The following is a 23,407-nucleotide window of genomic DNA, read 5'->3' as shown; positions in this document are numbered from 1 at the left end:
TACTGCCATTTCCCTCAAAGAAGACAGAAACACTACATTGTGACCAGGCCAGAGGATGCTTTGTAAGACATTATACACTCTCCACTGTAGGTTTGGTAGCTTTCCATATTTTCCCGGCTCAGGAGGGCATTTGTGCACAGAGTTATTTGTTTTCTGGCTACCTCTGTCATCAGAGGGAGCTAGCTCTCCAGGATTCTTTCTGAGTACCGTTGAAGACAGCAAGCAGGTGCTAACTTGAGTTTCTCCTTCTCCAGCACATCGAGAGCTAGGATGTGTAACACAGGTCTCTGGTCCAGACGACATGAGTTTCCTAAGAGATGGTGGTCGCCACTCAGTGGTTCTGTGGTTGATGGGAAAGCAATCTGCCAGTCAGATTTGAGGGGGTATTTATTTAAGGTGTGTCTGGTAACTGAAGTTGGCTATATTCTTGGGGGTTTGGAGGTTAGAAGCAGCAGTGAAGTGAAGGGACATTTTGTTTTTTAAAAAAGGTATTAACTTAAACTTTGTAACAGGTTATCTTGGAACATACTTTTTATTTATTTTTTAAAAAAATTATTTATTTTTTGATATGAGGGATTAAACCCAGAGGAGTTCTACTGTGAGCTACCTCCCCAACCCTTTTTATATTATTCTTTAAATTTTGAGACAGGGTCTTACTAATTTGCTTAGGACCTTGCTAAATTGTGGAGGCTGGCCTTGAAATTATGATCCTCCCGCTTCAGCCTCCTAATGGTTCAAAAAGGTTTATAGTGAAGAATAAGAATCAGCTTCCTCTCCTATCTCTGTTCCTCTCATTCTGTAGTGTCTGTCTCTTGAGGCAGCCCCTGTTTCCTGTTGATTAAGACCCCTCCTAGAGATAGTCTATCTCCAAAACAACTGTGTGTGTGTGTGTGTGCGCGTGCGTGCACACACCCACCCACGTAGGTTCCCCCTTTGTCTCTATGGCTGAAGAACATAACAAACACTTTGTGCCTCACTTCTCCTGCCACCCCCACCTATCACATCCCAGAGGTAGTTCTATAATATCAATGCAGTTTGATCTTTTTCATTTTTCAGGACTTGCATCATGATGTATCATACGATGTACCATAACTTATCTCAGCAGTCCTACATGCATAAATATTTAGGTTACTGAGGTCAATAAAAGATGTTCTAAAGCGCTTGGTCTAATTATCTTGTTTTATCTACAAAGAAACAGAAAGCTACACACAGAGACAGATTTAAGTAATTCAGTAGACTCTTGAACCTACATTTTGGAAGTGTTTTCTTGCTATTATTGTATTTTGATCATAGCCGACACGAGAAGGTGGCTCAGCTGTGTGCCTGTGAATGTGTTTGCACACGTGGGTGGGTGTGTGAATGTGTGCGCCCACGCGGGTAGGTGTGCATCATGTTGTGTGACAGATGTGCTCTTGAAAAACTCTGAATGAGTCTTTTTATTTTTAAAAACGGAATATGAAATTTTAAATGCTCTAAGGGTGGGAAGATGACTTGTTATTTAAAGGAAACTTGTGGTGGAATCCTTATGTGAAATGAGGACTTCATTTTTTTTTTTTTCCTTTAAAAAAAAAATGGCTTCGTTGAGGTGTCATTTACATTCAATTAAGTGCAGCTTCATGTCCTTTGCCAATGGGTATAGTCACTAAGCACCCTGGCAGCCAAGGTATAGAATGCTTCTGTCATGCCCCAATGTTCCTGTGCCTCTTAGGATCACCGCTACCTCTGCCTCCAGGGGTCATCACCCATGAGCTTTTTGTCATGTAAATTTGTTTTGCCTGTTCTAGGACATCACATAAGTGGAATTGGTATAGCATCCATGTTATCGCATCTCTAGTTCATTTTTTTTGTATAACTGAGTGAAATACCATTCCAGCTCATTCATGTACCTATTGTAGGACATTTGTGTTGTTGACAGCTTGGGGCTGTTAGGAATGAAGCTACTGTGAATGTTTGTGTGTAAGTTGATGGTTTCTCAGGTAAATCATCTCCATAATTCACCTGTGCAGATCCAGTTTTTACATATATTGAAGTAGCTTAAAATAATATTCATTCATTCTTTGAGGCAACATTCATAAGAAATGTATTCAGTCTCTCCTTTGTACTGAATGCACAGGTCCTGCCCTGCGGGGATATACACTAACATGCATAGGATTTTCACCCTGCAGCAAAAGGACTCTGAGAAAGAAAGAATCCTCTTCCCCACTTTAGTTTATGAAAATTAGTGCCATTACAAGCCTGTTATCAGAGTGGAACCCTGAAAATATTACATGTTTACCCTCTGTCTTTTGACCCATCAGTGCACTCTACTCATAAAGTAGCAAATTCCTCCCCAAATGAAGGATCTTTTATTAAGTCAGCTGCTAACTTCAAAATCAGCACCAGCAGCAGCTTAAACACTGCCAACTATAGTGCTTCCCTGCTTTGTTTCCCCCAGGCTGCAACTAGGAGATGCTTGCTGTGTGAATGTCCCCTGCTCTGGCTGGCTCACCTCTGCTGTGCCAGACTGTCCTGGGGATTGTAGTGCCCATGGTGTGGGAAAATGGCTAGCAATGGAGGGGGTGCAGGACTTGGCCAGAGGGGCCTCTGTTTTGGGAAAGAATCCCTTAGTCTCTCTTGATGGCTCCTTTTCCGCCTCCTCCTTCACTCCCCACCCTCGTCCAAGAGAAAAAGAAAAAGAAACAAACACAAAAGATCCAGGACCTTGATGGTGGAACAAGGCCAGCGCAAACCTCTCTTTCTCCTTCTCCTCCTTTCTGGATTCATCTTTTTCTGATGTGCCTTTGCGTGTCTCCAAGCTTCCTGCCTGAGGACAGCTGCAGAGGGAAGCAGAACTCAAATTGGGTGCGTGTGACCCTGTGGGCTGTCCTGGGGAAAGGTTTGCTTATTGGTCTCAGGTGAAAGTTGAGCTTGTGGTTAAGAGGAAGCTCAGTTTTGAATTTCTGGCCTCCCTGCCCTTGAACCCAATGGCCTCGAAACCCAGGCATGCAGACACCTCTGGATCGCTTAGGACTGATGGCTGCACTGAGTGGGCAGCCTTGGGGGCTCATGGGCGTTGAGGTCTTCTGATTTTGCTCACTGTTGGCAGAGTTCCTGTGAGCAGTGTGGTGTGCTGGAGGAAGCAGTGGACTGGGAGCCAGGAGCTGAGGGTGCGGATCTAGATGATGATGCTCATTACCTCCAGGCTGCACAGCCCCAGGGGACACATTCCCAGAGACAGGGTGTGCGAGACACTCCCTGAAGTTGTGCAGCTGGCGTGCCTCCCAGGGGCACACCGTGGAACAGAGTTGCCATTTACCTTCCTTAACCTCAGTTTTCTCACACTTGTTGCCTTATAGATTAATTGTATGGAATCAGTGAAATAAGGTATGTGAAGGGTATGTGAAGGGCCAAGACTCTAAACTCAGTTCTTTATTTGATTGTCTCAATGTGTCTGGAGAGTCATGAGATGTCCTGGAAGAACATGATATCAACTTGGGGGCAGAAAATAACCTTTTTCATTCTGGGCAAGTTTGTTGCAATTGAAAGAACACTGGATGAAGAAGCAGAAGATTTGCAGACTGGGCCTTTTAATAATAACAGCACCGGTAATGACCGTTCTGTTTAGGATCGCATTGAACCTCACAACAGCCCAAATGCCATGGGACTTGTTACTAGCCCCATGTCCCAGACAGGCAGTCTGAGACTATGAAGAGATTCCTTGCTCACTTCAGGCCGCCCACCCAGCCAGTCTACTTTCTACCACCTCACTCTTAACTCCTGCGTGCTGAGTGCTCTGCATGCACGTCTCAATGATCCATTTTGTGGATGAAGAAGCCAGGGCTCATGGAGGTCACTCAGTGGGGAAGGAGCAACACTGGGCTTCAGCCCTGGTTTGATGCCAAAGGCTATGTTTGTCCTGCCTGGCTTCTGGCGCTGGCTGGAGGGGTAGCCGAAGGCATTGTAGCCTGAAAGAGGATCATTGTCAAAGAAAACAGAGATGGTAGCTGGGAAGACTGTCAAGGAAAGGTACAAGGTCTAAAAAGATTTGGTGAATAGGGCTGCACTGGAACAACTGGGAGGATCCTGGAGCACAGAAGGGGTTCAGAACTAACCCTGGGAATGGCTGGATGAGGTGGCAGCTCTGCTTTTATGTAGTGCCAGCTGCTGGGTACTGTTGTCCATTGACAGCATTCTCAGGCTTGTGCAGGGCTGGGTACCTACACTGCTTCATTTATCCAGGCCACATAATCATGGGCAGAATTGGTGGTGAAACCAATTTGGCCGTGAAGTCGCCCGTGCTCTCTGCCATCTCTTGTGCTCAGCGACCCCTCCAGTCATCTCCATGGAGGTCTCACCTCCCTAGATGGATTTTCAGAGCCTCCTCACTTGGCTGGCTGGGGTTTGGCCAGCACTCTGCGGCCATCTGCCCAGGCTGCAAAGCTCTTTGTTGCTTTTGGCATGTTTAATGGCTTAATTTCTATTTTTCTGTCGGGAAATGCAGTTCACCAGCCCCGAGGCAGCAGTAGGGTGCTAGAATGGTTTCTGATTGCTATCTTGAATGTTAATATCCTAATACGTTTGATTGTCAATGACCGGTGCTCCCTGCTGCGAGTTCTCACTCCCCTTCTGCAAAGATAGGCTCACTGCCCGCCTTCGGACAGGCCCTGCTCCCGTTTCATTCCTTTGCTGTCCTCCTCCCTGCTTTTCCCAGATAGCATTGTATTTTGTCCATAAAGGCCACAATCGTGGGAAATCTTTGGCTTGGAGGATATGAGAAAGTGTTTCATTTTGCTGGCGGGGTTGGGAGGGATGATCCAATCTATGAAAGGCATACATTATTTAAATTCCATACTTTGGGGCAAGAGGGCCTCTGACAGTTTTGAACTTTGGCAGGGACAGGATTCTGGTTTGGCTCCATTCAGTAGGGCCAGTGGTTGGTTTTCCTGTTTGTAATTCAGCTCAGGGGCTGGATAAGACTTGTGGTGGGGTCAGTACTAGTGGCCAGAGTTCCGGGGAACATTTTCTTTACCCATAGACTTAGAATCATGGATTCATGGGGGGAAGGATGAAGAAAGTCATCTCATGGAATCACCAGTTTGTTATTTGGTTCCCATCTGGATTCCAGACTCAGCGAGCAGCTCGTGGGATACCTGGGGGCAGTGCCTTCTCACTGTACCTTCTTACTCCCTTTCCTGGCAGAGAATCTGAACTGTCACCAGTAGCCCTATTCATGACACATGGAAGGTCCCCTTTGATGAAAATGAAAATTTGAGGGAAAGTTTAAATGCTCTCAACCATTAAAGGCAAAGTCTGGCAATGAAGTGGGGTTCCCAAGTGATTCTGGATGACTGGACTTTTGTAGGGTGAGAAGTTGGTGGGGGTTCAAGTTCAAGTTCGGTTTCTTTGCCTCATAGATACTCACATGTGGAGCTCAGGGTCTAGTCACCTCTGCGTCCCTTCTTCCTTGGGGATGAAGTCTTGGTGGGGTGAGGGACCCAGAATTGGTTCTGGAAGTCCCAAACACAGAACCCTTTCCTAAGTGCAGGAATGTGTATTGTGTGTTTCTTGACCAACAGACAGTGAGTGGAAGATGCAGATATGGCTATTATACTCTGTCTAGTAGGGTTGATGGTGATGTGGACATTGTGTTAGTTTAATAGGAACCATGATTAGGACATATCTGGTGTGCTTTAGGAACACAGATGAGCGGGTAATGAATTCTGACTGTGCATTTCTGGAAAGGTTTCAGAGAGTAGGTGATGATTGACCTTTGACCTTGAAGGAGGAAGAGGTACCCACCAGACTGCCTTTCCTAATAAGTATTACTTGCTAAATGTGTGGCTGCTCCTTGCTGGGGACAATGGGAACAAATAAAAGAGCAGAGATAGTGGTTCCTGCCCTCAAGAAATGCACAGCTTGGTGGGGGAGAGAGCCTGGCACTTATGAACCAATTAGAGCTCTGTGCAGACAGATGGGATTGTGGAGGTGGCAGAGGCTAGCCAGGGGACTTAGTGATCCAGGCTTTCCGGAGTTACTACCCTCTCTTATGGAGAACACAGCTTCTGTATTGAGAGTTCGCACCTTGCAAAGATGTCTTAACTTCAAGAGACCCAGCCCTCTGATTTTTCTCTCACTATGTGATTTCATTAGGTTGGTTCTGCATAGCACAAGTAGTTAGCTGGATTTGAGGCAGGGAGGGAATAAGATGGGGTGGGCAGAGAAGGTCAGTGGTAAGAGGTTGGCAGTTATCGATTTTCTCTTTACAATGGAGGCATGCAGGTTCCTCCATTTTGCAAAAGCACTACACGCCTTCCCGAGCTTTTGCTTATGTTGTTTATTCACCTGGAATGTCCTGACTTTCTTGCTCATCAGGACTTCACAGATGGCTCTTCTACACCAGTTTTAGGTTCCTTGGGTCTGTCACCAGTTCTCTGTGCCTCCTCACTGAGCTGGTACAGCACCGTTCTCTGCTTCTTAACTCCCTGATGAGACTGTAAATACTCCGAGTACAGGAGTGATATCTTGTGCTTCTCTTACTTCTCCTGGAATCAGTTGGTATAGAATGAAGAACAGGAGTTTCTTTGGATGGTCTTGGCATTGAATCTCAGCATTTCCATTCATCTGGGGACATGGACCACAGTTTCCCTATCTAAAAGAATTTTCAACCTTTGCACTAGTGCTGTGTTGAACTGGATGATTCTTTGGTGTGGGGACTGTCCTATGCTCTGTAAGGTGTTTAGCAGCCTCCCTGGCCTCTACCTTTAGATACCAGTTGTGACATTCTCTTGCCAGTCACAGCAATAAAAAAACATCTCCAGATGTTTGCTAAGTGTCTCTTGTAGAGCAGAATCCATCCCATTGAGAACCTCTGGGATGATGCTACCTTTGGGGTATGCAGCAGACCTCCTAGTACTGCATCCAGGACACCACAGAGGTTCAGTCGATGTTGATTCTTTTTCATTCCTCATTCACTTGACACATTGTGGGCTGAGGAATTGCATGGATCTGTGACTCTCGGTTTTAGCAGTTTGGGGTGGAAACATTGTGGAACTCTTGGGTTGTCCACACAATGCACTAACATGCACTGTGATCTTCTCAATTGCAGATTGATCTGGAGCCAGAAGGAAGAGTGTATGTGATCATCGATCTCTCAGGGTCATCAGGTGAAGGTAGGAGAGCGTGACTTCTCATCCGTGTCTTCTTCCATTGACCCTTTGTCTTCCTGGTCTGCCCCTTCCCTTCTTGGCTGGGACATACCACAGTGACATTTAATTAATTGGCATACTTTAAAGGAAAAGGGTATTTTGAAGATGCTACGATTGTGTACCAAAAGGGACCAGCCATCTGTTAACTGGTGGAGCAGAGGGAAGATTTCTGACTTACCAAGTGAGGCCAATAAAACAGGCATTTCCGTGTGCCGTGTGCAAGGCAGGCCTTGGCAGAGTGGCAGCCTCTCCCAGGAGGCTTCTGTGGGGTTTGTGTGTGTGCCATAGAAGGAAGTAAAACCAGTTGGTCTAACGGTTTCAGAAACAAAACAAATAAGGTGTTAAACGTCAGGATCTTACTTCTTTAGAGCACTTATAGATTCCTTTGCTGGTTTTATACACAGCAAAAGCTCTGCTCTTAGAGAGGAATCAGGGGTGAGGGAACAGCTGCTTCCCACTGGCTGATTAGACAGTGTATGGATTTTCTCTGATAGCTGGAGTTTCATTCTCTCTTCTTTTTATTCCCTCTTCTTTCGATTTTTTTCTTTGCTCTTAATACCTTTTAAGGGTTTGTGCTGGGTGGTGAAGACTGAGCAAACGGGGCAGAAGGGAAGGCTAGAAAACAAAACCTGATCCAGACAGGAGCATGAGGATCCTGACCAACTTAAGCTTAGACAGGGTTGGGAGTCAAGACTGAAACTCAGTTTGGGGACCACCTTTCCTGTCCTCCTTTCTCTGGGCAGGGCTACAGAACAGTTAGTGTGAATGACATGGCAGAGAGATTGGGAGACAGTGACTGTTTCCTCTTTGCAATGAGAGAAAAAAAACTGTTTGGGGGCTATCTTCCAAGGGGAAAGATGGCCACTCAGCTCTCCTAGATGGAAAGCTCGGCCTTTCATACTATCTCCCCCAGAATCCTGGGGCATCACAACCTGAGACCCAGTCTCTAGGTGAGGGATCAGTGAGGAGGGAAGATTATGTAAGCAAATTTAAAGGAGCTGGTGAAATGATACACTTGAGAGTGGTGACTGATGGTTTTCATTTGGCTAATTCATTGCTCAATCTCAACAGGGGTCCAGAATAATTTGATAATTGCGTACATCTAGGGATCACACTAGAACTCAGTCCTCTGAATGAATCTCAGTGATGTGGTAAAGGTTCAAAGCTTTAAACATCCTTTCCGTATTGGGTGCAAACACTTTCTGCTTTTTATTGCAATTCCATTTTGGTATTTCCAACTTCCCTTCTTTGCCCTTAGCACTGAACAGCCCAGAATAGAATCTGCTGTAGAAGATCTGAGAATGCAGCAATATTTAGTATGAAGTTTTAAGATCTACAAAAGGGCCTAAAGAGAAGTAGAAGCAACCACCAGTGTGCCAATCGCCCAGGTTAAGAAATAAAGCAATCTATCCCAGCAAGGCAGTTCATACTTGTCGTCCCAGTCACCTGGGAGATTGAGGCAGGAGGATTGCTTGAGCTCAGGATCTCGATGCCAGTCTGGGAAACGCAGCAAGACCCTGTCTCCAAAAACAAAGCAGCCAGTAGAGTGAAGCCTTGTAGTTACTTTTAACATCTGTGTAACATAGTATGTGATCATATTCACCAGACTTAAGTTTTTTTTTTTTTTTTTTTTTTTTGTGGTGCTAGGGATTGAACCCAGGGCCTTGTGCTTGTCAAGCAAGCACTCTACCAATGGAGCTATCTCCCCAGCCCAGACTTAAGGTTTTATAGTGACCTCCTAATTGTAGAAACAGGTGAGACTTTTTTTTTTTTTTCTTTTCAGTGCTGGGGATTGGACCCAGGGCCTTGTGCTTGCAAGGCAAGCACTCTACCAACTGAGCTATATCCCCAGCCTCCAAGGTGAGACATTTGATAGGCAAAAAATCAATTCCCTTTATCCTTTTATAATCTTAATTAAACATGTATTTCCTTTTCCAAGATGCTGGACAACCAATGGCAGGCTTAGATTATTTTCTTTTTCTTTGAAAAGATTAATGACTTGCAGCATTATAGAAGGCATTTTTTCCCTATATTAGAGGGAAAGGAGATGGACAATGAAGGAATAAATAAATCAAAAGCAATTGGCTTATATTCTTCTTGTTTCTATGGCCTATTGCATGTGAATAGCCAAAATAATTTTCACTGGGTTAAATTCTGAGTCTATTTTTTTGATCTCTTTCATCTAAAGAAAATAGAGTGTACTTTAGAAATGCTGACACATGCCAGAATCTGAAAAGTGCTGGCATGTGTTGCTCTGAAGAAAAGATGTATTCCCACTCTTTTTTTCCTGCTGTTCTTAGACTTGGGGTCTTTCCTGTGGGTGGTGGGTGGACTTGCAATTGTCCCTTCTTCGATGCTGACTGTGGGTGTGTTTGCATTGTGCCTACCTGTTCTCCCAGACCTGTGGCTGGGACTGTGAGGGTCCTGGCCCAGAGGTGGTTTTGGCTCTGGAAGGGTTGGGAGGGTGAGACAAGGACCTAGAGAATGAGAAACCATGTCATTCACTCCTGGATCACAGGAGAAGGGCCTGGGGGAAACATGGTCACCACAGATGTCCTGTTGGATTGATAGACTATAGACACAGGTTCTTATCAAAGTCCCTTTCTTGAGTGAAAATACCTAATTGTGTCCTGTGAAAGGGTGAAAAGAGTTGAAATGAGGCCCAGTTAAAGTCTTCTCTCTCTCTCTCTCCTTTTGCTTCAAGCAATCCTTTGGTTCCCCTGTGACCAATGGTCCAGCCTCATCAATGGAAAAATGTACTCATAGAAATGGCACATTTCAAAGAGCTAGACGAAGGTGTGGGGGTGAGATGGTGCAAATACACCCTCTTCTTCTAGGATATGCCAAAGGATTTTTTTTCTTGCTAACATGCTGTTAGTAAGCCTGGGTGTCTCCATCCGCTGGAGCTGGATATAATGTGATTTCTAACTGTCTAATAAAATTCCACTGCTGGCATGTCCTGTGCAGTTCACCATAATGGGATGTGACCAGTGCGTGCTTTAGCTAAACCAGCCAACCTAACCCCAGATGCAAAAGGTCAAGCCATGTGACAGTTAAGGTCATTTCCGGTCATGTGATTTTGTCCTTTGGTATAATTTGAATAGACACCTGTCAGAGTTCATGGCTGAGAGCTGGCTAATTTCTATAGGTACAAGGAGTTGAAAGAAATGAACTTTTTCAGACAGGTACAGGCCTAGAAACTTTACCTACATTATCCCAAAAGGCAAAACTACTCACAGAATGCCCTTGTGTGAACCCCTATCTCCGATTCTTCATAGTGTTTTGCTTTCAGCATAGATAAGATTACATGGCTTTCCTATAAGCATGGTACTATGGGCTCACCAGATATTTAAATCAGAGTATGATTAGCCCAGGTAATAGAAGCATAAAGAGTAATTCTCAAATATGCAAATGATTGTTTCTTACTGTGTATTAGTATTTCTTCCTTTATTATAGCACAACTTGTATATTTTTTTTTATTCTTTATAATAATATGGTGATTTTTATTGATCACAGGCCTCCGGGTGAAAGATGGTCAGGGCCTGACCCAGGACTCATAGGTTCGTCTTCACCTGCCTTCCATCCTGGTAGGATGGTGCAGGGCTCATCTGGGAGAGTTCTTCAGAGTCTATACTCACAGTAGACATGGCAGTAGGCCTCATTGGGATGTTTGGTTCACCAAACTGTTTTTCCAATAACATACAGAGGATGCGACTAATTTGAAGAGTTTTGAAACACATACACCACAAATAACATGGTTAAATCAAATTCTGGAGGGACCGTGTGTTGTGGAAGTAGAAGATGAGAAGCAGGGACCAGGACTCCTCCCCCTCTTCTTTTATCTGCAGCCACACAGTGCAGAGAGCATTCAGTCTACCCTCTGGGAAAGAGCATAGCCTTAGAAGTCCATCAGAGCTAGATTTAAATCCTGACTGTTGTTCTTATTAGTGTAGAGCTTTGAATTTCTCACCCATAAAATGGGGATAATAGCACCTGGGATAGGTACCATGGAAGGGTCACTATAAGCACAATGCCTTACCCAGGCTGACATACACCTATAATCGCAGCTACTTGGGAAGCTAAGGCAGGAGGATCACAAGTTCAAGGTGAGTCCAAGCAACTTAGTGACACCCTGAATCAAAATTTAAAATAAATAAATAACAAGGACTGGGGATGCAGCTCAGTGGTGGAGTACCCCTGGGTTCAATCCCCAGTACCACAACAAATAGGGGGCAGAGAAGGACAGTTCCTTGGTACAGTGCCCTGCAGTACAGGAGATGCTCAAGAATGTCTGAATGACAGGGAAGTGGGCACAATTCTATGCAGTCACCTTGGGAACAGCAGGTGGGATATTCAAGGAAACAGTTCAAGGGCATGTTTCTGACTTGAGGCACGTTCATTGGATCCAAGAACAGGGCAGAGTTAAAAAGAGGCAAACTATGGAACAATATATCTGGCAGGAACGAAGGGACTGCTTTCTGCAGAGTTCAGGCCTCATTGCAGTTTTGCCCCCTCCTCTCTCTTTCTTCCTCACCCTTCCCCAAATGAAGAAATTCCAAGGACACTCTCCCACACCCCTGAGCCACTCACTGTGTCCTTAGGTCTTCAGTGTCAGGAGCCTGACTTATCCCAGCCTGCTTCTTGCAGACTGAGACCATGTGGTACCCTTGCTCTCCCAGACCCTTCATCTATTTGGAAGCAGTTATTAAATCTGTCTTCTTGAGACTGAATCCTTTAAATTCCTTAACCTTTCTAAAGGAATATTTTAGAAATCTTAACTCATCTTTGCAGTTCTCTTCTAGACTTTTCTCAAGTTGCACTGAGACAGATGTGATCAAACCAGCTATGGTTCTAGCAAGAGAACATGTGTGTCAAGAGTATAACTTTACCAAATGCCTGACAGTATTATCTCCATGTGGACATGGGAGGTTACAGGGCAAGTGAGGTGCCTGAGGTCACGGGGTGGATTATGAGAAACTGCTGGGTCCAGACTCCAGGCTACGGTCCAGGCTCCTGCTCCAAGTTGGGACTCTTCATAATAAGTCTGCCAGCACAGTAATGACCTCCCTGCTGCTCTTTTAGTTTAGTTATTTTCTTCAGAAAGCTTTTTATAGATATATAAAGTTACAGTTCTTAGCTTTTAATCCAAAGGTGACCCAGGAGTCCCTTTCCTAAGTCCATTCCCTTAGCATTGGAAGCTGCCTTGTCCCAGTACAGGAAAGGTTGGATGCTTCTCAGACTCTCTGTATGCGGGTCCATAACTCCATCCTGAGCTGAAACTAGACCTGACTCGATTCCTAGCAGGACAGTGATCTTTCCTACTGACTGCCTTTCTCATTAGAACCTTTAGAGTCCTGTGTTGATGGGAGGCATAAGAACCCTGCACTCAGGTTGAAAGTCTCCTCTGCCAGTGGGCAGTATATATTTAGATACCATCTCTCAGATCCCAAAGTCCTCTTAAACTTTAGTTTATAACAATTCTGCCTCTTTTTCTCCTAAATTCTGCATTATTGAATTCAATGCCTATGGTTACCAGACGGTTAAAAGGAAACATTTGTTTAAGTGAACAATAGTCACCCATGCATTTGAACCAATGTGCCCAACTTGGTGTCTTGCCGAGTTTAGGGGAATGGGAAGCAGGAAGATAAGTGGAAAATGAGAGATGGCACTCACAGGAATCATAAAACATGGTGCTTGCCTTCAAGGAACTTGCAATTCAGTGAGGAATCCAAGACTCACAGGAAGAAAGTATTAGAGAACAATGCAAGATGAAGTTAATAAATTGGAACTGGAATAACCCATGAAGACTTCAAGGAAGAGTCAGGGCTTGGACTGGAAAGGAAAAGATAGGGAGGCTGGATTGTCAGGGAAGAAGTGGAGAGGCCATTCTGAGTGTTGGGAATTATGTCTCATCATCAAGACAACTTGGAGGCTCTTTTTTTTGTTGTTGTTGTTAGAAATGGCTGGATAGACATGATAAATTTAATAGATGTGTGCTCTCTAGAAGCATCCAAAGACAGTCATCGGTATTGCAGGCAGGAAATTTCATGCTATGCAAGCAAGAGAATGAAATGCCATAAATGATTAATCTGTGTTTGAAGGTCGAAGGTGGTTGTTCTCAGTGTAACTTCATGGTCAAAGCCTCTCTCCTATTCAGTTTCCCAAGGAGGAAGAGTATCCCAGGCCAAGTTTGATCAATCCTAGGACATCGGGTAGAACACCTGTTACTGGGATGGCACTGAGGTTTTAGAATGTCAGGCCCAGGCATCCCTTCCTGGCCTTTTTAGGTAACTTCTCTCTGCCCCCTTATCAATTCCATAGAGTCCCTTGGTAATCACCCTCCCCTCCCCAGCATTCTCCTTCAGTCCTTCTAAGGTGTCTCCAGATCAAACCCAGATACATCTGTGCTTTCTCTTATCAAGTTCAGTTCAGTCTCTAATAAGAAACATGACCTGAGAGGTAAAGGAGAACTTCTGGCTCCTCAAACAGGGAACTTCAGTGCCAGACCCCAGCTCCAAGGTGCTGCTGATCCATCTCTCTGTGATGTGCCTTAGGCAATGGAATTCTGGTCTTGTTCACCCCATAGACTCGCCAGACCTCTGTGGATATGTCAGAGTCTCTAATAGTACATGGAAACAGAAAACAAGAAAATAACAAACTACAGATGTTCAAAAACACTGATCTTACAATATGTACCCCACATTTCCTTTCCCACCTCCACCCCAGTGTAACTGCTTGTTGCCACTGATACTCAAACACTGGGAGCAGTTCCTCTAGTTTCCAGATTTTTGGCTCCCTCCTTGTCTGATGGAATAAATGTTTATTCCTAGAAGTGACCATATGCACCAGATGAGACAAGGGGAGTCAGCTTGAAAACAGTGAGCACCAAGCCCCTGTCAAGGAGTTTATAATGTCACAAAGAGACATTGCTAAAATGCTTGATGAGAAATAAGCCAAGAAACCCTCATTTCCTTCCAAATAGCCTCTAGATGCACAGCAGTTCCTCTGAAATGAATCATCCATGGTTAACAACACCAAATGCCAACCATTAGCAGATGAAAAACAGAATTGAATCAGGAGTGTTTGGAGAGCAGAGCTCTTTATGATCACTGCTAGGACCTCCTTCCCGTCTGCCATTATGGGAGCACGAATATATATTTTCTGTTAACTACATGCCTGTTTTACTAATGAAGTAATTGAAGAAGGAATAGTCATGTGGAAGAAATAAGCTTGTAGAAAGGGTGGGTTTATAATAGGCCCGTAATCAGGACATGGGCCCCAAGTTTCCCCCATGCTGTCCCATTCTGCCTCTGTTGTCTTGTTATACATCATTTCTGCATCTGAGACAGAAGATTGTTTGGGGGAAATTCATGTTTGCAGGTCAGATCATATTTGGCCAGAGTGGCCTATAATTTAATCATTTACCACTGTTAATGTCCTCATGATTTGGCTTAAAAGAAAGGGGTACTTCCATTCATCTAACCTAATTTAGAGAGTTGTCTTTCAGTACCAATTATTCTATTCTTTTATCTCCTGAAAATTGGCCAGTGCTGACAGTTGTATTGATGTTCCTTATTACCTAGCTTTGTTGAAATATTCCCATTTTCACAACCAAGTGCATTCACCATCATCAATCAAGGGGCTAACACTAGGCTTTTATCTTCTTCCTTCATTGCAAACCTTTGGTGTGAGCTTGTGCAAACCTTGGAAGGGGTATACACATGCCCATGTGCACAGAGGTGAGAACTAACATCTCTGAATGGCCTCTTCTGCCTCCCCTCCACCCTCAATTCCTTCATAGGAGAATCACTTGTTTTCTTACCTAATTTATGCAAGGTCCTAGGATCTTAGGTCCTGAACATGGTCCCTGCTCTCAAGATGCTCAGATTCTGGTAGAAAGAGGTAAGCAATAGGCCACTAAACACAGTAGTGTGTTTAAGTGGTACAGGGTGCATGCAATGGGGCCACTGAGAAAACTTCTTTCCACTTGAGGTTTCTCCCTGGAGTTGGCAGTCAGTAAATAACACTAACACTCATCCCACATGGTGCCATTAGAGCCACATGACAAGCCTGAAATGCAAGTGGTGACAGTTATCCTCTTTCTAGGTGAAGGAAACAGAGCTACTGCCCACTGGTGATCCATCCAAAGAGAAGATCAAATAAAGGAGGGCTAGGACCTGGTTTATCAAAGTTTGAACTTTTCAGAAATCCATTCGATTTATCTGTGTACTCACTCACTCACTCACTCACTCATTCATTCATTCATTCTCTCATTCATCCATTGGTCACCTATTTATGTCAATTTTTCTACTCAGTGCTGAGGGCGCAGAAGCAAAAAATATAAATAGAAATTCCTTGGATTATGTTCAAGTGAATGTGCCTTTGTGCATGTGTGTGTGCATGTGTATCTGTGTGTATACGTATGTTTACATGTGTGTGTGTAGGCTCTCTTTGCAATGATACATACCACACTGGCAATAGTGATTGTCTCTGGGGGTTGGAAAAAGGGGTTTTTGGAAAGGAAGGAACATTCTTGTCTAGCCTATAATTTTGTTTTCTTTTCCCATATATGTGTATGAGTCATTTAAACATTATTCAAAATTTTTTTAAAAAAAGAATTAGGTGGAAATGTGACCTATCCTTTACAAACAGGCACAGTGACTTAACACTGGCCAGAGGCTATGGAGGTTCCTAGAAAACCCTATCAGAGAGGATTGACCCACTGAATCCACAGGACAACACATCTAAGGCCAGGGGGCTCTGGGAACAATGCTCTTGTCAACAGACCCCTCTGATACATAACAGCACACATTAGAATTAGGGATTCCCTCAGACCGTGCCCGTCACTGAGGACTACTGATGTGCACAGGCAGGTGGGCACAGTGATGGAAGACACCCTCAGCACACTAACTCCAGGGAGTCGCTTGCCCCTGCCTGCAGCCCTGCTTGCATCTAAGGGATGGACCATCAATCTCACTGTGGTGTTTCTGGTGGCTGCACTGTTCAGTGCTTAGCATCTTCTGTTTCTTCCTTCTTTTTTCTTTTTTTGGGGGGGAGGTGGGTACCAGGGATTGAACTTGGGTACTTAACCACTGAGCCACATCCACAGTCCTATTTTGTGTTTTATTCAGAGACAGGGTCTCACTGAGTTGCTTAGTGCCTCGCTTTTGCTGAGGCTGGCTTTGAACTCCTGCCTCAGCCTAGCATCTTCTATTTCTTGTTCTAAGCTGAAGACTTTACTAGTTTTGGTATCTTCTATTTAGCTAAGTAGGGCAGAGGGCTGCCAGTGGTCCATACCTCTTTCCCATGCATTTCCATTTGCCTGTTTCCTAACACTGACAATAATGGTGAGATGTAGTTCCAAGGAAGAGGTGTTCTCTGCAGCAGGCACCCATGACTTCTACTAGTGACCTATGTGAACTATTTTTAAATTGTTGGGAAGCATGGATTTGGGGGAAGCTGAAGTTCAATTTCAGGTGTGCATATGTGTTGTTGGGCCCTGCATTTTAGTTCTTGCTCCACAATAAGTTAATTAGTTGACTTACCGGTTCATTCAACAAATGTATACTGGGAGTCTTGCCTGCCAGGCACCCTGCTAACAGCCAAAGAAAAAAACAAAAAACAAAAAAACATAGTTCTTGCCTGCTAGGAGCTCCCAAGTTAAGGGCTGTCCAGCAAGCCACGTACTCTACTTGGGCTCCTGTGACCTGATGTGCGCACATAAGGAGCCCCTTCTAGCCCTTTAGTTGTGAGTCAAACCTAAGAGAAATTTGCAAATAACTGGGCACCTGGAAGGGGGAAGTGAAACAAAAAATTTTAAGCCAAATCTCTGTATTGGGAATATTTTATTTAATGGATCTGGCAGATAGGTTTTATCATCACTATTTTACATATGGGGAAAATAAGGTTTATTGAATGGTTTAAGTCTGCAAATCACTGTGAAAAAGTAGATTTTGACTCAGAGGGCTTGGAATGGGGCCAGAGGTCTGGCACTGCTAACCAGCTCTCAGGAGATGCCCGTGCTGCTGGTCCCCAGACCACACTTTGAGTAGTAAGAGGCTGCAGACCTGAGCTGTTCCCTAGGAACCTTGCTTAGCAAGCATTCGTTTCTATTTGATTCCGATTTAAGAGAGAAATCTACTGATTCCTCTCTTTCCTGGCATCCAATCATCAGTTCACTTTAAAGTCAATATCTTTGAATCCTTTTCTGTTTAGAGTCTTCTCCTCCCCGTTCTCCTTTCTTCTGGGGAAGAGAACTAAGAAGGCTTTGGGAGGCTTGGGCAATGCCAGGTCTTGGGTGTTAGTCCTGGCTTTAGTAGGGTGCAGAAGGTCAAAATGGACAGCATGAGTGTTCTTAGAGATGAGAAAAAGAACCAATTTATACCATGAAAACAAAGCACTAAGTCACCCTTCTAAAAGCCACCAGTCAGGATATTGGATTTTGGTTTTTGTGTTTGTTTTTCTATAAATACCCTGAAGTATTGAGTGGTGCTTGAATTTGATCCCACTGTGCTAATTTTCTCCTGGTTCCTGGGGCTTTAATTAAAGTAACTCACCCAGGGACCTTGCTAGAACTTACCTCTACGTGACTGTCCTCTGATAGGCAGGTTGCACCTGCTTTTTATAGAAGGGGAAGTGCAGAGAGTGTTCTGGATTAAGGACTGGATACACACTAGGGGCATAATTTTTATTTGTTGGATAAATGAATGCATGACTAAATGAAAATAACAGGAGAAAGTGTCACTTTTGAAGGAAACTATTGCGATAAATAAGGTGTTTGACTGACTTTGCTTTGGATAATCAGTTGTTTCATATTCCAATGTACAATCAATTTCATGGGGGGAGGTATGGGACTGAATGTTTAAGCATTCTGTGCCAGGTACTTATTAGGGGCTTTCTGAGACCACCTCAGTGCCTTCTCATATAGACAAAGTCCCCAATCATAATACCCTGTTCCTTCCCTGTTTATTCAGCTACTTCTGTATTCTTTCAAAATCAGGTTTCAAGTTTACCTCCTCCTCAGGGCCCTCCTACACTGGCTCACCCACCTGCTCCCTCTGGTTCACAAGACTGTATTTGCCCACTGACTCTTTTTTGCTGTTCTTTACAGTCATGTACTCATATATTTATTTTGTATCTATAACTAGAGTCCATGATGTGCCCTATCTGCCCTGCAGACCGCAAGCATTCCAGGACAGAGATTTCTGCAGATATGAGCTCAGGAGCTGAGAGGCACCCACAGTTTAGAGTCAACCCAGTGCAGAGAGGCTCCCGTCCCTCCTGTGATACTGTAAGCTAAGCCTGGGGCTCCGTCCTGCCTTTCTGACAGTCTGATGGATTCTTTCAAACAGAACCAGTTTGGGAATAAGGACCATCGCTATACTGGGGGTTTCTCTGTCCTGTGGGGAACCAGACATGTGTGCAGACCACCAAAACCCAGTGTGAAAGAGCTTGGTACAGAGGCCTGGACCATGTCTATGGGAGCCTTGATTATCGCAGGGCCTCATTCACACCGGGCATGAGGCCCTAGTCACTTACACAGAATTCAGCAGTGTGCAGCTTTATGATAAGGTATAATGCCAGTAACCCCTTTATTGAAATTTGAAGCTTGGATTCTGATCTTGGCCCTGCTACCAACCAGCCCCTTGAAGGTGAACAAATCACTGGGTATTTCTGATCCTTAACTGGATTGGATTGATAGCACTGAAATGCCCTGGTTCAACGGGTGCTCTGGATTTTGGATTCTCAGAGTGAAGACTTTCTGTATGTAGGTATGAGTCAGTGAGCGTGTCTCTTCATCTCTGCTTACACTTACCACCGGGAAGTCAGATCCAATTACCCTTGCCAAAGAGCAGGAGCCTCGGTAGTGTATGAGAAGTGGTGGTGTAAATCTTTAAGAACTTAAAGAGTAGCCAAAGGGAAGAGTGGGGAGAGCTTATTCTGTGTCTCCTTAGGGCGGCTCTAGGACCAGAAGAGTTGCAGGGAGTTAGAGGGAGGCAGATCTAAGCTGGGTTTAGTACTTAAGAAAGACCTCCAATGGGCAGAGCTTGCCAGTCATTAAACACACTTGAATAGCAAGCAGGGAACTCTCCATTTCTGGAGCTGTTCAAGTGGGGTCTAAAGGCTCATGTGAAAATATTGTAGAATGGATGTTTGAGCTGGAGGACTGGATTGGATAATTGCATTTCTTTTTCTGATAGAGTAGACAAAAGTTTCGTTCTAATTTTTTATAAGATCTGAATATTTGTAACAAGTAACTTCCCTGATTATATACAAATGGAATGATAATAAGGCAACTACTTATTTTATTAAAAAACCCAAGGCCTGCTTTGTAAAAGGAGAATAAGAATGGATGAAATAATGGGGAAAGGGGAAAAGTTGAATCTTAGCATCTATTTATAGAATAGATATATTTCTTGAAAATTTCGACAAAAGAGGAAATGTTAAAAACTTGAATCTTGTTCCCAAAGAATTAGGAAAGCTCCCAACTGTAATGAACCCCAAATTGTAGGAACTACTCCTACGAATACTTTTTTTAAGTGAAAAAAAAAAAAATCTTTTGTTAACATCACTAGTTGCTTCTTCAAGGCTTGGATGTAGGGTTTGCTTAAAGAGGGGCCCATTGGTGTATGCTGATGAAAGGCCCATCTGTGAGGAAGAAACATGGTGACAAAAGTCTCTCATTTATTAAGAGAAACATCCTTGCTTCATGCTGTTCATGTGGGTTGTGAGGTAAAGATTTCCTCCTCAAACTTAGGAAAGTCTTGCATGGAAGCCACAGCAGTGGGAAGAGACTGGGGTTTGTTGCCTCATGAAGAGTTTAGTTAGCCTGTTGCCCTGGGAAGAGGTTTTCTTTGGGGTAGGAAGCTCCTTCCCTGGATGGGCAATGTGTTGCCTGTGTGAGCTGGGGCGCCCGTAGGGTTGACCTTCCCCTAACGTTGACCTTCCTTCTGATGCTTGGCATTTTCCCTTTAGAGTTCTCTACCCATTGATGGTGATCGATGTCCATTGAAAAGACAACCTTCCCTTCCCTCAAAAACAAACAAGGCCAGTCTTTGTAGAAAGATAGCATCCTAAGACTTTCTTGAACCCCGTGTGCAAGAACAGAAGCAACAGCCGGGCTTGTAGGCAGTTGGTTCCTTAAGTTTGCACATGATACTTCTAAAAATACGTCTGAAAACCAAAGGAATGAAAGTTGAATAATTGAGTTACACGTTATGATGGGGGATTTCATTACCAGAGAACTAAAATGTATTATAAAATCCTCTCATTATGTCTCATTGTTTAGACACAATCTTTGGTAATATTTCCAGTGTTTTGTGCTTTTTAAAAACATACTTTTTTTTTTTTTCTTTTCAGTTGGTATCTGGGCAGTGCGTCAACCCCCTTACGGCCAGGGAAGGTCCATCTGAGACTACAATTGTAGGATTTGCTCCTTCACAGCCTCTGTTCTCTAAAAGAGAAGAGAGCCATCTTTTTCATATGAGGGCTAACATTTGTGTTTTTTAAAAAAATTTGTTGTTGTTGTTGTTGTGGATGGACAGAATAATTTTATTTTATTTATTTATTTTTATGTGGTGCTGCTGAGGGGGGAACCCAGAGCTTCACGTGTGCTAGCTCTCACTGAGCTACAGCCCCAGCCCCAACATTCACTTTTATTTTAATCCCTTATTTTAATTTTTTTTCCAAAAAGGATAGGAGGCAATGAAATATTCAAATCATGACACAAACACTCTTGTCAGTCTAAGCCCTGTCGAGGAGAGGACTGTGTTTGCTTCCATCTGTGCAGGTCCATTGTGGCTGGAGACAGTGCTAGAGACAGTGGTGCTTAGGAAGTATGTGTTAAGTGAACGAAGGGGTAATTGTGGTCCTGACAAAATGGCAGAGCTGTGGAGGTGGCACAGATGCTTGGCACACAGGAAGCACACTGTGTAACGTTCCTGCCAGCTGATGGCTGAGCAGCCACATTTGGCCTGTGTGTTGTTTGAAGGCTAACTGCATTGAGAGTCCAGAACTGCCTGTCACCGGTGGGTTTGGGGTCACCAGGACTGTTGGCAGAATGGTTGCAGCTTGGGAGACAGACCTCACCTGCTTAATTACAGATGTCCCTGCAGCTGCTTGACCTCGCCCTGCCTGTAATTATGGCTCTACCGTCAGGCCAACCAGAAACACCTAGCTCTGGCTGGAGAGGAACCTATTTTGTTTTTATTTTTAATCTCTTAAAACGTAAATCAAACTAGGGTCCTTGAGATTTAGCCCTCATTTCCTACACTGCATGAGGCCTTCGGGAATCTTCTTGCCTTAGAAAACAAATGATGATTTCTTAGTTTGAAGTAAGGAAAAATACCCTCTGTTGATTTGTTTCTTTTGAATCAATCTGTCCTTAATTTAAATCAGCTTCATCCTCCCTCTCTTCCACTATTTTTATTTTGTAATTATATATCCCGGGTCACATGTATTATGATCCAGTGTAAGAAAAGTTCATTGCCAGTGCCTTTGCAGCCCTCTGGGGACTGGTTCCTGGTCTTGTCTTCACCTTCACCCTTTATTCCTCTACAGTTATTACTATCCTAAAATTTGGTTTCACTATCTCTATGTATGTTTTCCTAAATAACATACTAAGTTTTGCCTGCATTTGACCTTTATTTAAATAATACATATAAATTCTTTGTGATCCATCCACCATTGTACCTTTGAGGTTCATTCATGTTGGTGTGTACGTGGCTGCTATTCCTTCATTATTATTTCTATTATTCCATTATGTTAGTATGACAAAATTCACTTATCCATTTTCCTATTCATAAATATATGGATTATTTTCAAGTTTTTATGGTTAGGGACAATGCTATGTTTGGGGCACATGTGCATCTAACTGTAGTTTCTTAATGTTATTTCACTAGGAGCTAAATAATGGTTCAATAGGTGTGTGTACATTCAGTTTTATTAGGTAATGATAAATGGTTTTCCAAAGTGACAGTGCCAATTAATGCTACTGCAAGACATGTTCACAATACCCATTTGGTATATATCTTCATGACATAACCATTGCCGTTTTAATTTGTATTTCTCTAATTATTAATGATACTGGGAATAGTTTCAGATGTCAGCAGGTTTTTGACCTCCTTTTGGAAATGTCTGCTCACTCCTTTCCTATATTTTTCTGTTATGCTTTTATCTATTCCTATGGCTTCAGAGGCAGTTTTATGTGTTGCAAATATCTTCCCCTAGTTTGTGGCTCATCTTTTCATTCTCTCTCTGGTCATCTGATACATAGACATCCAAAGAATGAAACTTGGTGAATCTTGAATAAATCATTTCACATGTTTGGGCTTCCAAACATGTTTCTGCTCGGGCAAATGAGCATACTGATATATTCCTACTCCAGTCCCTCAATAGTTCATGAAGGCAAAATGAGGGGACGTGTGGAAGCTCATTTTGAAAGTGAAAGAACCACGTACACATGGAATACAGGAAGTCTAGATTCTTCTCTATGATGCCACACTGCTTCCATTTTTACACATAGCATACTCCCTAAGAACATTTTGTTATTGAAGCTTTTTTTTTTTAAATTTCACTTAGTATCTTATGAAATTATTATTTGCTTACTTATTTTCTGTTTACCTCCCTCAAATGTCTAATGGTAGAGGGCAAGAGTTTTTTTTTTTTTTAATTTCATCAAATATTTATTAAATGCCTACTAATATCTAGACATTGTGCCAAGTACTGGGGACATAGTAGTCTTCCAAAAAAGTTTACTACCATCTTGCAGCTGTCAGGCAACATGACCCAATAGAAAAGCAGATATTCTGGAGTCACAGAGATCTGGATTTGAATTTTGCCTCCATGCTTCATAAAGTATTCACAACAAATTATAAACTCTACCATTAGACTTTGAGTGAGGTGACATAGTATCTCTGAGTTGAGGGCAAGAGTTTTTATTAAACTGTTTATGATTGTTTCGCTAGCAACCTAGAATAATGCCTGGCACCTTGTAGGTACTCAATAAATATTTGCTCAGTGAGTGACAGAATCAGTCCTATTACTGGTGGTCGTGGTATCATTGCTATAGAGTCATCCAAATGCTGTCTTTAGAGGTTGCTCCCTATTAAGCAAAATTGTAAACGTAGGCAGGGGGTTGATTGGTCAGTGTTATCTCTGGCCTTTTCCTTTCCAGAGAGGGTGGGTGGAGCAAAAGGAAGAGAATTGCACCCTTGGGAGCAAAG

At 43.4% G+C, this 23,407-nt stretch overlaps 1 protein-coding gene across 2 annotated transcripts in view; it reads left to right on the top strand.

Annotated features, from left to right (window-relative positions):
- Prkce (protein kinase C epsilon) overlaps positions 1–23,407 on the top strand; it is a 466,464-nt gene that overhangs the window by 169,330 nt on the left and 273,727 nt on the right. For both annotated transcript variants that reach the window (XM_047522284.1, XM_047522285.1), the window contains exon 2: positions 7,085–7,148. In XM_047522284.1, the coding sequence (XP_047378240.1) occupies positions 7,085–7,148 (64 nt within the window). The remainder of the gene's footprint in view (positions 1–7,084; positions 7,149–23,407) is intronic.

Source organism: Sciurus carolinensis, chromosome 13 (genome assembly GCF_902686445.1).
Source record: "Sciurus carolinensis chromosome 13, mSciCar1.2, whole genome shotgun sequence".
Lineage (NCBI taxonomy): Eukaryota > Metazoa > Chordata > Mammalia > Rodentia > Sciuridae > Sciurus > Sciurus carolinensis.
The sequence above is the reverse complement of the archived record's forward strand: the minus strand, read 5'-3'. Positions and strand labels throughout refer to the sequence as shown.